The 12,270-nt window shown below is 41.6% G+C and overlaps 1 protein-coding gene across 2 annotated transcripts; it reads left to right on the forward strand.

The window, feature by feature from the left end:
• Nucleotides 1-531: 531 nt before the first annotated feature.
• On the forward strand, nt 532-10,268 carry LOC141019935 (polycomb protein suz12-B-like). 2 transcript variants are annotated; one of them, XM_073494973.1, is made up of 16 exons: nt 532-1,292; nt 1,986-2,032; nt 2,163-2,227; nt 5,419-5,487; nt 5,749-5,798; nt 5,906-5,991; nt 6,095-6,341; nt 6,560-6,662; nt 6,756-6,861; nt 7,389-7,563; nt 7,660-7,748; nt 7,910-8,053; nt 8,436-8,593; nt 8,744-8,942; nt 9,105-9,184; nt 9,389-10,268. In XM_073494973.1, the coding sequence occupies exons 1-16, from the start codon at nt 1,121-1,123 to the stop codon at nt 9,795-9,797; spliced, it is 2,199 nt and encodes a 732-aa protein (XP_073351074.1). In that variant the 5' UTR covers nt 532-1,120; the 3' UTR covers nt 9,798-10,268. The 2 variants fall into 2 exon arrangements, with proteins under 2 accessions (XP_073351074.1, XP_073351073.1); XM_073494972.1 differs by having other exon boundaries at nt 1,038-1,292; nt 7,389-7,748; nt 9,389-9,979.
• Nucleotides 10,269-12,270: the final 2,002 nt, after the last annotated feature.

Below are 12,270 nucleotides of genomic sequence, written 5' to 3' on the forward strand. Positions count from 1 at the left end.
AAAAATAATACTTTCTAAACAGACTTAATCAGTGTTTGTTTATTTAAATGTAATAACGTTTTATGTCTTTGACCTTATTTAAACCTGTCTCGCGGGGCTGCAGGCGGCAAATGTGCCTCCGTCTGCTCCTCCTGCTTCTTATTCGTTGAACGAGACCGGCCAAATGTTTCCACCAATGAGAGCGCAGGTTTTTACAAACAAGCACTGTGATTGGTTGGAGCTGTCAGAAGGCGGGATCTTTCAACACAAGTCACAGTGGAAGCTTCAACCTACATTCTGTCAAGCCACCGAAATTAGGCCGAAGAAGAAGAAACTTATGGATTCTGCCTTCAAAATAAAAGCACGCGATTGATACGGATGTCGTTCTTAAGATAATGTGTGTTAATTTTGATGGCTATTTTCATGGATATGTATTTATGATTTACATATTTGTTTTTGTATTTCATAAAAACTAAGTGAAACATGTGTTTATCACATTTAGAGTTTAAGTGGAATTTATTTAGAAAATAATGACCGGATACCCACCATGTTACTTTACGCTGCTTTCAGTACCGCTAACACAGCTCGCCAACGGGCGCTAGGCGAGACAGAATGCGACTTTTGGTGAAAGTATGGCATCGAAACCAGTGAATACCTGTGCCGTTTGTGTGTTTAACCGGTTGTCGTTTGGCTACGGATTTAGAGTTCTTCATTAGTGATATCAGAGTGCCGGACAATGCTAGCTAGTTAGCCCGGCGTTATTGCTAGCTGGCTAAGGAAGTTAGCCGGTTAGCTAGCAAGCCGCGTCAGCTTGCCCGAGGCTGATATCTTGTTTCGCGCATTTAGAGCCTGTTCGCCGACCTCTGGTACAGTTAAACCAGCACCGAAACGAAAACACTAGATTGTGGCTCCACCAATGTCGAATATAAAAGACTGAAACTTCTTTACACCGCTTTTAAAATGAGGATTCAACAGTGTTTCTCCTGACCGGCTGGATTTCTACAAACGCTGCTCTTTTGTTTTGACAAAGGAAGACGACCTGAGTTTCTTTCTTTTTTTTTTCTTCTTCTTTCTTTTCTTTACACCACCTCACATCTGGTTGTAGGTCAGCTACTTTGGCCATTTTTGTTTTTTTGGGGCAATGGCTCCACAGAAGCACAGCTCTTCAGGTGGAAGCCACCCGGTGGGTTTTGGTTCTGGAGGAAAAGCCAACGGCTTGTACCAGTCGTCCTCCTCTGCGATGGCTGCAGCCAAGAAGCCCAACCTGCAGCTCATTCAAGCCGACCACGAGTTGTTCCTGCAGGCCTTCGAGAGTGAGTTGCTGCTGTCATCAAGTTGCATATTTATAGATATCAGTGTTGGACGTAAATTGAAGGTCACAGGAAGCTTTACAGGGTCCATTAGAGTGGTGAGGGATAGATTATTTTGCAGCTGTAGAGCTGACCTCCACACTTAAAATTATCATCGACTGACAGTACTGTACAGTTTGATTTCAGCCATGATCAGTTTGTATTTTCTATCTATTACACCTGTTAAAGTGTTTTCACCCTTTATATTTTTGACATAACACGTTATAAGCTGCAGGTTGTCTGATTTATTTCAGTTAAATTCACAGTGGAGATAAAATCAGAAAGTAATTAGACACAGACATGCATGTATCTGTTTAACCACATGTTTAACAGTCTCCCAAACAATGCTGCAGCAAAGGATTGTTTTCAATGAATCTGTTAATCAAATTTTAATCAATAACACGGACACAGCAAAGTTGCTTGAGCACAACTTTATGCCTAAAAATGTCTTGATTTGTTTGACAGTCAGAAATTAAATATGATAACAAGATTAATGTAGTAACAAACTTCTCATTCATTAAATGAATGACTGTTTCAGCGATAAGTACACTGAGTTATCATGCTATTTGTTTGGCTTGATGCTTGTTGAAGATCCAAACTTTCCATTTAAATTATGGATAACACATAAAGTAATGTGCTGATGGTGTTTATTTGCAGAACCGACCCAAATCTACAGGTTCCTCCGCACCAGGAACTTGATCGCTGTGAGTGTCGCCTTTCCTTGAAAATAGTCACATGATTACTTTGATTTTTTGTATAACAGGAAATATTTTTTGGCCTGTTGAAGTAGATTTCTAACACCATTTTTTTTTATCTGTCCTTGTTATATTTCAGCCTATATTCTTGCACAGGACACTCACCTACATGTCCCACAGAAACTCAAGGAGTAACTCCAAAAGGTAAAATAAATAAATCCATTCATGATGGTTTTCACAGGCTGTTGTGGTGCCAAAAATGTAATTTGTATAGAAGTCAGTTGTCTTTTGTGGTTAAGTGTCTCTCTGTTTGAGCATTCATAACTGGACATTGGACTGAAACCTGGTGTTAAATAATAATCTTTTAAAAATCAGGTCAAAATGTTGTCTGAAGTTAAGCGACATGTAGGCTGCTGGAGGTGGGGGCTCAGTTAAAGCTGAGATAGAAGAGACCTTTTTCAGTTAGGCTGCTTTGCATACAGACGCTGCACGTATTCACATGTGGCTGCTTGTGGTTCAGTCTGCGCTGAAGGGGTGTGCTGAAATACGGAGAGCATTGTCTGGTGTTATCACGTGGATGTTATGTTGAATGATCGCAGGTTGTGCATTTTATTGTGTGTTAAAGAGCTTGGGCACTAATCAGTTTGTACCAAGTAGGTGCAAGTTGAATATTTGGCGATAATTTAAAGTTTTTCATGAGCAATTGTTGATTGTTTTATGTAGGTTTTTTTAAGGCATTGTTCTCACACAGCTGTTTGTTTAATAACTTTTGTAGAAATATGCATTAAATGTCAGAAAAGTAAGGTATTGAAATAGTATTATCTTGGCATCGGTACCATTGTTTCAAAAAACCTTTTTAATGTGCAACAAAAGAGTCATTCTCTCAGTATTTCACTGTAGTAATCTATGAAAATGTTTTATGTAGTGTTCATGTAATATTTTTAAGATTAGATTAAAACAAATAATTATTATTAATGAATTCTTTTTGATCCTTCATTTTTTAACTTAAAATAACATAAGCTAAATAAGTAACTTATAAAAAAGAAGGATGAAGAAGGTGTAAGGGCTGCGAGTAGCAATTCTTTTCATTGTCAATTATTCTGTTGATTATTTTCTCGATCAATCGATTCTTTGATCTATAAAATATCAGAAAATAGTGAACAATGTTTCCATAAATATCCTTTCTTGTCCACATTAAAAATATATTTAGTTTACTGTCAGAGGAGGAAAGAAACCAGAAAATATTCACATTTAAGAAGCTGGAATCAGAGAATTTTGTTTTTTTATTTTTGTCTTGGTAATTACTCAAAACTGATTGATTAATTATTAAAATAGTTGTTGAATAATTTAATAGTTGATAATTAATTGATTAATACTTGCAGCTATCGAAGATGTAGCGTTCTCATGATCTGAAACACGACTTAAATTCAACTTTCATTAGATCAAGTTTAGTAGTTTTTGTCAGTCCTTATTTGGTCATGCTCTCATGAGAGTCGAGGTAAACGACTTTCTGTTCTTCTCCCGGTTGAAAAGTAAAGATGGCAGCCGTTATGTACAGTGTTATTCCTGATTTGAAGTGGAGGCAGTGAACCAGGCGACTCGTCTGCCGCTGCTTGGCTCAGTTTCACTTTGTGCTGCACTCGCGCATGCTTCAGTCACATGAAACGCTGCTTGTGATTTGAGATGAATAAGATCTAATCATTGCAACTCCACAGTAACTGTTCACGAAGCATGACTGAATGACAGAGAAACAGAGAGGCTGGGGATTTCATACATTAAACACTGTTCATGTTCTTTACTTATTGGATCAGAAACTTAAAAATCAAACTGGTTTAGTCTTCATGTAAAGGTGGTGAAGTGGTTCTGCCTCTTAGAAAGGGCTGTTTTCAAAATGGCTGCATATCCTCTCCTACCTGAGCTCGATCTGAAGTCTTCTTCATGTTTTATGTATCTAACTATGACCCAATTAAAGTGAAAGGCAGCCAGCTGGCAGCATGTCCAGCTGCAGTTATTTCCTCCTGGAGAACAGTAAAACAATGGCATTCACATTACACAGTAAATGTTTTTGCAGGAGCCAACGTAGTGGTGCTTTTGATTCAGAGTTAATGTCAGTCTCGACACAGTCTAAAGACGTAAGGGGGGGGGGGGTTTCTTGAGGCTCTGTACAGCCTCACAGGTGTTTTCAGTTACTTTGGCTCATTAGACCTCGACTCAGGTTGGACAGAACTGGGAATTATGTGAGGTCACTAAGCTGCGCTCGAAACCCCGTCGACACGCTGCCGATTTGAGCCAGGTGGGCATGTTTCCCATTTAGCTTCAGTTCGGTTAAAAAAACAGCAGGTCTCCTTTTCAAATTCATACTATGTATGAAGGGTTTGTTTTTTTTCATGGAGAATAAAACGCTGTACAATAGTTCAACCAGACTGACAACCGAAAGGGAAGAAAGAGGTAAAGGTCCCTCTGAGCAAGTTTAATAAGAATAGAAGTGTCAAGTATTCAGCGCCAAGTGCATAATAATGTCTATAACAAGCTGTAACTAACACAAGCGCTGCTTTAGCAAAGTTATTCTTAAAACTTTAAAATAGAAACAGAAGTTTGGTCTTGGGTGAGCACTATTGGAACTGGATAAACCGTTTCAGTCTAAACACTGAGTAGGCAGTAGGGTTGCCGCAGTGTCGACTTATTCGTAACGTCCCCTGTCCAATTAGGTTTGATTAAAAAGGCAAAACGATGGTGAACACGGGGGAAGAAATGTAATCGGTGTATGCTGACCGCCGTGTAACAGCGGGAACACGACTGCCGTGGCAAAGCTGGACTGCAGATGGTTCAATAATAACTTGGCAATAATTAAAAGGTTACAGCAGTATTCTGTTGTTTAACACTGCGGGTGCATCAACTAAATGGAGTTTCATCATTTAATTCTTCTTTTGGGGACAAAACAATTTTAGATGTAAGTAATACACGTGAAGACAAACATTTGAATGGTATACTGTAACGTAATATATACTTTCCTGACTAAAGTAAAATGCCTCACAACATTTCAGCCTTCACAGACCCTGTGTGCTATGTTTTAGAGGTCACTGCCAATTCTAATGATGGCCTTAACTTTTGTTTTCTATTAAAACAAGATCATACAAGTTCCAGTCTAAACAGTTTAGTCTAAAGAACTAAAGAAACTCGTGTTGTGCGAAGTACCTGCTTTAATTCAGCAGGATTATAATACACTTGATGTTCTGGAGTTACAGCAGATGATAGTCAGCAGACTGGATCTATCTTTGGAAGAATTTAATCTGACTCTCATCAGAAATTCTTCCCCTGTATAGTGATCTGTTATTCTAGGTCAGTGTTGATAGCGGTGTTGTTGCTAACCTCCTGCTGTTTGTCTGCGTGTGCAGGAAAAGCTCCAAGGTCGACAATCTGTTGTTCAAAGTGGAAAAGATGAGAGGCGAACAGGAGACTCACAGGTAAAAAACGTTTCCACACAGATTTGTTGCTGCATTTTCCAAAACAACTGAAGTAACTGAGACACCAAAAACATAAAATGGCTCCATACAGCTCTGTAATCCAAGTCTCCACAAGCCCCAAGATCCCCAACTGATTTGAACAGACGTTATTTACATGACTGACTGCGTTGGTCGAGTTTGTGCACCCACTTCACTTCAATGCTTTTAGCTTAGAAAAGGTGTAAATTATAAAAATGTTATTTATATGTTTGTTTTTCACAGTTTGGCCTCCAACCTGCAGCTCACCTTTACTGGCTTCTTTCATAAAGCTGGTAAGTTTGTCCTTCTCGTCAGCTGTACTTTTATCTATACACAATCCTTCTACTGTTACTGGAGGTGTTTTGTTTTTTTTACCTGGTTTGTGTTGTCGTGATTTCAGGGAAGCCGTCTCAGGACTGTGAGAACGAGCAGAACTCGGTGTCTCTGGAGGTGCTGCTGGTCAAAGTCTGTCACAAGAAGAGGAAGGTGTGTGAGATGATCACGTGGTACCTCATCACTGCAGATTTAAACATTTTTTTAAAAGAGGTTCTGCACTAAAATGATCTAAGATGACTTTCATTCTGTCCAGGATGTGAGCTGTCCGGTCAAGCAGGTCCCTACAGGGAAGAAGCAGGTTCCTCTGAACCCAGACACGAGCGCTGGAGTCCAGGCCAAGCCGGGCTCCATCCCCTCCCTGCTGGTCCCCAGCAGCGAGTTCGAACCCAGCAACTCTCACATGGTCAAGTCGTACTCGCTGCTGTTCAGAGTGTCGCGGCCCGGATACCCCCGAACACAGATCAACGGTCTGACCAACGGAGAGAATCACCACAGCAGAGGTGGGTTTTTTTAAAGGATTGTTCTGGTTTATTTCAACATGGGTCTTATTTTTGTAGTTTTTGATCAAATTCTTTCTTTTAATATTTAGTTTTTCTTGATGAGGTGAAGAGTTTTGCTTGTTGTGGTTACTGATCAGGTTGTTAAGACCAGTGTGAAGCCTCTTCCTCAGTATTGTGTGGTAGAGCAGGGTTACATGTTACTTTGTCATGTGTTGCAGATTTTACAGAGGAAGTGGTAAACAGGAAGAGGAGGAGCACCTCTATCAGGGAGGAGGGAGAAACCACATTTGTGGCTCAGATGACAGTCTTTGATAAAAACAGGTGAAGTTCACACCATCTGACACTCAAACTGTCACCTCCTGACACACAGGAAAACGTCTCGTTATAACCTCTGTGCTGTGTGCTTGTGTGCAGACGTCTGCAGCTGTTGGACGGAGAGTATGAGGTGTCTATGCAAGAGATGGAGGAGTGTCCCGTTAATAAGAAGAGGGCGACCTGGGAGACCATCCTGGACGGAAAGGTGTGTGAGAGAAGCTAAACAGCGAGGCTCCACATCAAGTCTCATCATGCAATTCTGTAGGGAACTGCAGCATAACATGTGTTTTACTTCCTCATTGTTGTTTACGCCTGCACTTATCTGTTATTGCATTATAGTATTTATGTGGCAGCCTTTATGTCCAAGACAAACAAAGTAATCACAAGTCTTTAAAAACTGAATGAACCACCTTCCATCACACTGAAAGTGGGTGAAACTCACATCCTCTCGTCGCCTCACTAAGATTTCTTTTGTTAAGAAGCATAAAAAAACAGTAAAATGTCCTCTTCTTATCATCTCCTTTATCTATGGAGCACTTCTCAAGTTAGAAAGTTCTCCACACAATGCAGCAAATTAAATTCAAGTATTAGATTTCATGATATAATCAAAAACGTTTATTAAAACGTTTATATAAAAAATATTAAATAAGATTTATAGACAAAACTATTCAGCTCTGTGGTTAAATTTCACATTGTAGTGCTGTAGTGAGACGATCTGCTCTCTTTTTGTAGTGTTTGCCTCCATTTGAGAGTTTCTCTCAGGGTCCCACCCTTCAGTTCACCCTGCGCTGGACCACTGACTCGTCCGATCGCTCCACTGCACCTGTGGCCAAACCTCTGGCCACCCGCAACTCTGAGACCAACCAGGAGCCCAGACCCAGCACCCTGAGAGCCACGCACACGCTGGGTGAGCAGCAGACGACAGCAACACAAACTCAGCATGTTCATCATTCAGTCGGTGGTGAAACCGTGTTTGATGGTGTTTTTCTCGTCTGTGCTGCAGCTGTTAAAGAATCCATAAATAATGAGATGCAAACCAGAAGAGAACAAATCTCAGCTGAGCCGCGACAGAAGCTACGGATCTTCTACCAGGTGAGTCTCACCTGATACTGCTTTAGTCTGACATGAATTTGATCCACTCTTTCTTCAATCTCAGCTGTTATCTCTGCAGGGGTCAAACCCGACACACGATCCTGTTTCTGTCTGTGCTGTTTCGGCTCATTAACGCTCGCTCTCCCCGTTCCTCCGTCCAGTTCCAGTACAACAACAACACGCGGCAGCAGACGGAGGCCAGAGACGACCTCCACTGTCCCTGGTGTACGCTGAACTGCAGGAAGCTGTACAGTCTGATCAAACACCTCAAACTGTCTCACTCACGCTTCATCTTCAACTACGTGGTAAGACACACTCACTCTCTCTGCAGAGTGACTTTTTCTTAATCCATCAGGATATTTTGAAGTTTCAAGCCAAAGTCAAACTAATGTCCTGATTGTAAAATCACTGACTGATGCTCAGGTCTTTGTGATTTTATTGACTACAGATGACAGATTGAGACGTGCATATTTTATCTCTGGAAAGACTCTGGTAGCTGTTAGATTGAGATTTAGAAGCAGATACTAGTTTTAGGTTTTTTTTTTATAGCATCTGCCACAAATACAGTATCACAAAGTGCTTTACATAAATAAAAAACAATTAAAAGAATGATATGACAAACAGCACAAGGCTGACAAGTTTAAATCACAGCAGTAATAACAGTGTACCTCTTGTGGTCCTTGGCAGCCCCATCCTAAAGGAGCGAAGATCGAGGTCTCCATCAACGACGGTTACGATGGCTCGTATGCAGGAAACCCGCAGGACATCCACAGCCAGCCGGGCTTCGCCTTCAGCAGGAACGGCCCGGTCAAGAGGACCGCCGTCACACACGTTCTCACCTGCAGGTACTCCTGATGATCTGACTGAAAGATTTGCTTTTATTGTTTAGGTTTATACAGTTTTATTTCCTGTCAACAGTGCCAATAATTCCTGTTCTTGGATATCTTCTTCAAACATAAATGTTTCTTATCCCTCTGCCCACTCTTTCTGTCCAGACCCAAGAGGATGAAGGCGAGTCTGTCTGAGTTTCTGGAGTCGGAGGACGGCGATCGGGGGCAGGAAAGGACGTACATCAGTGGACACAACCGTCTTTACTTCCACAGCGACAGCTGCGTGCCGCTCCGGCCTCAGGAGATGGAGGTGGACAGCGAGGATGAGAGGGACCCGGACTGGCTCAAAGAGAAGACCGCCAAGGTGAGTTTACAGCTGGACGATTAAATGTTTGTTGCAGGATGGATTTTCTGCTTTTCTTTGTCTCTGTGACAGTAAATGAAGTCTTTTGGTTTTGGACTGATGGTTGGACAGAAGAAGCAATTAGATTCTGTCTAAAGTTTGATTTCTCTGCTGTAACTGCAGCAAATTGAGGATTTCACCGACGTCAACGAGGGCGAGAAGGAGATCATGAAGCTGTGGAACCTCCACGTCATGAAGCGCGGGTGTGTATGAAGCAGGGATGGTTCAGTACAATTTTATCAGGTCCGATTTAGTTTGCCTTCAACTTTGGCAAAGTGAAACTGAAGACTAGAATAACTCAAAGATGATTAACCGGCAGAAACACTACAGTTTGTAGCTGAAACCTAAAAATGAGTCGAGGAAGAAAATGTGTTTTAATTCACACGACTCCTCTCTCCTCCATCCAGCTTCATCGCGGACAACCAGATGAACGAGGCCTGCCTGCTGTTTGCTGAACACAACGCCGCCCACATCGTCAAACACAACCTCTTCCGCAACTTCCTGCTGCACCTGATCAGCATGCACGACTTCAACCTGATCAGCACAATGACCATCGACAAGGCCATGGCCCGACTCCGCCTCACGCAGAGCCAGGCCAATCAGAGAGACAGAGAGGAGGATGAGGAAGAGGAAGAAGAAGAGGAGGACTGGGAGACGGCCGTGGAGTCCCAGCCGGAGCCGGATCCAGATCCTGATCTCGATCCGTCTGAGTATAAACCCTGTAGTGACGAGACTAGCAGCGGCTCTCTGGAGAACGGGAACCAGCAGCAGCAGCAGGAGCAGAAACTCTCCAACAATGGATCCGTTTTAAACTGACTGTCAATCAGCGAGACGAAGATCCACAAACAGGACGAGTGGTTTCAAAATGGAGAATCAAACAGGTGCTCAAACTCACACAGGTTACTGCAGGGATTATGTTTTCAGAAACAAAATGAAGAGATTCCTCAGAGGCGTTCATCATTTCATTACTTTGAACAGTGAGAACTTGAAGCTGATAATCATTATTGTCTTGTTATTCTGTGTCATGTGACCTGACACATGCTCTCAGTCAGTTACCACCCTCATCCTTTTTCCTATCATGTTCAACCCAAGACTTATTAACGAAACTATGGAGCGAGCACAAAACAAATTCAGTTGCTGATATAGAGCTCAACAGTCACCAGACTCCCTTAACAAAACAAGCAATTTTAAGAGTTGTTGAGTGACGAGAAACTTTGTGAAACGGCTACGACAGATTCTGAATCATTGTCTCCTTCTTGTAAATTCAGCATTAAATGAAAACAGTAAGTTGTTTGTTTCCTTGTAAAAAGTGTCAGTTTGTGGCAGCATGGCTGCACCAGCCTGTCTGCTTGTGTCTAAAGTGCTAAAGTCTTACCTGCCAACATTTAGCAGCTGTTTGAACACACTGTTTACACTGATTTCACCACTTACACTCAATTTATGAAGGCAAGAACATTTTATTGATGCTAAACATGTCAAATGTTACAAATACACCAAACAGTAACCAGTATAGGCTACTTCATGGAGAAAGTCACCAGACTCCCTTAAAAGAATGCCCAATTTAGTGAGTTGTTGAGTTAGGAGAAACTTTATAAACTTTGTGCAACACTGTCTCTGACAAATTCTCAACTATTTGGGCCTTCTTGTAAATTTGGCAAATGTTCTACATGAACTTCTTTCTTTCTTTTCTTTGAGTAAAAACCATCGTGTTCGTCCCGGTGGTGCAAGTGTTCATTTGCATATAGAGAAAGGAAGTGAGATCTGATCATTTTGTGCTCGCTCTGCAGTTCAGTTAACAAACTGTGATTGTTTCTTTTGTCTTCCTCGATGTGAAGAGCCAATCAGTGACCTTCCACACACACACACTCACACTCACACACTCACACTCACACACACACACACACTCCAAAGGTTTTCTTTATAGCCAAGTGTGTTTACATACACATTACTGTCACTGTTATGGGTCACAGATGTCTCATAAGGTCTGAACTGAAGCTGCTGCAGCTTCACACTCTCACATTCTCCATCTGATCACCAGTATATAATGATATTTATTATATTATTCATTTTTGTAAGGACTTGAGTCCTTCGAGGGCTCCTGTAGGATGTTTACACACGCAGACAAATCAGGAGGATTCACCCGGGACACGCTCTGTGCCTCCACACACACTTCCAGTGCAGTTTCGACTGCTGGTGCTACGTCTTTTTACTCCTCAGAAACACTCGGCGATCATTCGGATGCATCTCGGCTCCTTCCTTCCTCACAGTGACCTCTACTGCCAGCCGCACAAACGCCTTCACAAGATGCGGTGTTGGCTTTTCCTCCTCCTTTTGAAATCCACGATTCAAGGCAGAGCAGAAGAAGTGTGTCCTTTTGAGTTCAGACTGTTTGAGCCGGTCGTTTATGTAGAAGTGTCGATGCAGGTCCAGTCCTCACAAAGCCTCCTTTAAACTCAAACCGTTACAGAACTGTTCCTTCAGGTGCTCGTTCGCGTGTGAATTTGCTGCTTTTGTGTCTGTTATCAGCTGAGTCCTTTCAGTCTGACACAAGGGAACTGCTCATCTGCATTTTCTCTAATTTATCAACTAAATCATTAATTGACAAAATGATAATTAAAGAAACTGAACAGCCGCAGCCCACCTTCAGCTCAATCCATCATCAACTAGACTGAAGCATTATATTCCAGCTGGTTTAGTCCATTTTCTCCTGTGGCTGCACCTGCCGTTATGTACATAAGACTGAATATATGTGTAATAAATTAGCGTTGGAGTTATGATTGTCTGGAAACCTGACAGCCGCCCGGCAGGTTTTTGTAGTTTCTTAGTTTACAGACCAAAGGGGGATACATTTTCTGCAGATTTCTCCGCTCTTGTTTCTCGTCTCCTGTGAAAACTTCTTGTTTTAAAAATGAAAAAAAAAGAAACCTTCTGACCTGAACTCACTGCCTCGAAATGAAAAAAAAAAAAAGCAGAAATATTTAGAGGTTCGATGAGAATTATTCAGATTTCTTTGTGACTCTTCTCTTTTAAAAGCTTTACATCAATCAGAAGTGTGATGGTGACAAATCCAGCATGCACAGATCTGGTTTCAGAGAGAAAGAGCCCACTGCAGGTTTTTCTTGTTTTCTTTGTTCATTCACACGAGACCAGCAGCATTTTGCACAGGATGGGAGGAGCCATGTCAAGAAAACAAGACTTTTTCTTCAACAATGTATGTTAAAACCAGCGTAACGTTGTGAACTTTTATGTTGAGTCAAAATGGTTTTCTATTAAAAGAACAATTTTGTAC

This window comes from Pagrus major, chromosome 23 (genome assembly GCF_040436345.1).
Source record: "Pagrus major chromosome 23, Pma_NU_1.0".
Taxonomy (NCBI): Eukaryota; Metazoa; Chordata; class Actinopteri; order Spariformes; family Sparidae; genus Pagrus; species Pagrus major.

Excerpts from the sequence above, each read along its gene's own strand:
- LOC141019935 (XM_073494972.1), top strand. The coding sequence starts at position 1,121 with ATGGCTCCACAGAAGCACAGCTCTTCAGGTGGAAGCCACCCGGTGGGT. Across the intron at positions 5,799-5,905 it reads TGGCTTCTTTCATAAAGCTG|GGAAGCCGTCTCAGGACTGT; the intron begins GTAAGTTTGTCC and ends TCGTGATTTCAG. Across the intron at positions 5,992-6,094 it reads TCTGTCACAAGAAGAGGAAG|GATGTGAGCTGTCCGGTCAA; the intron begins GTGTGTGAGATG and ends CATTCTGTCCAG.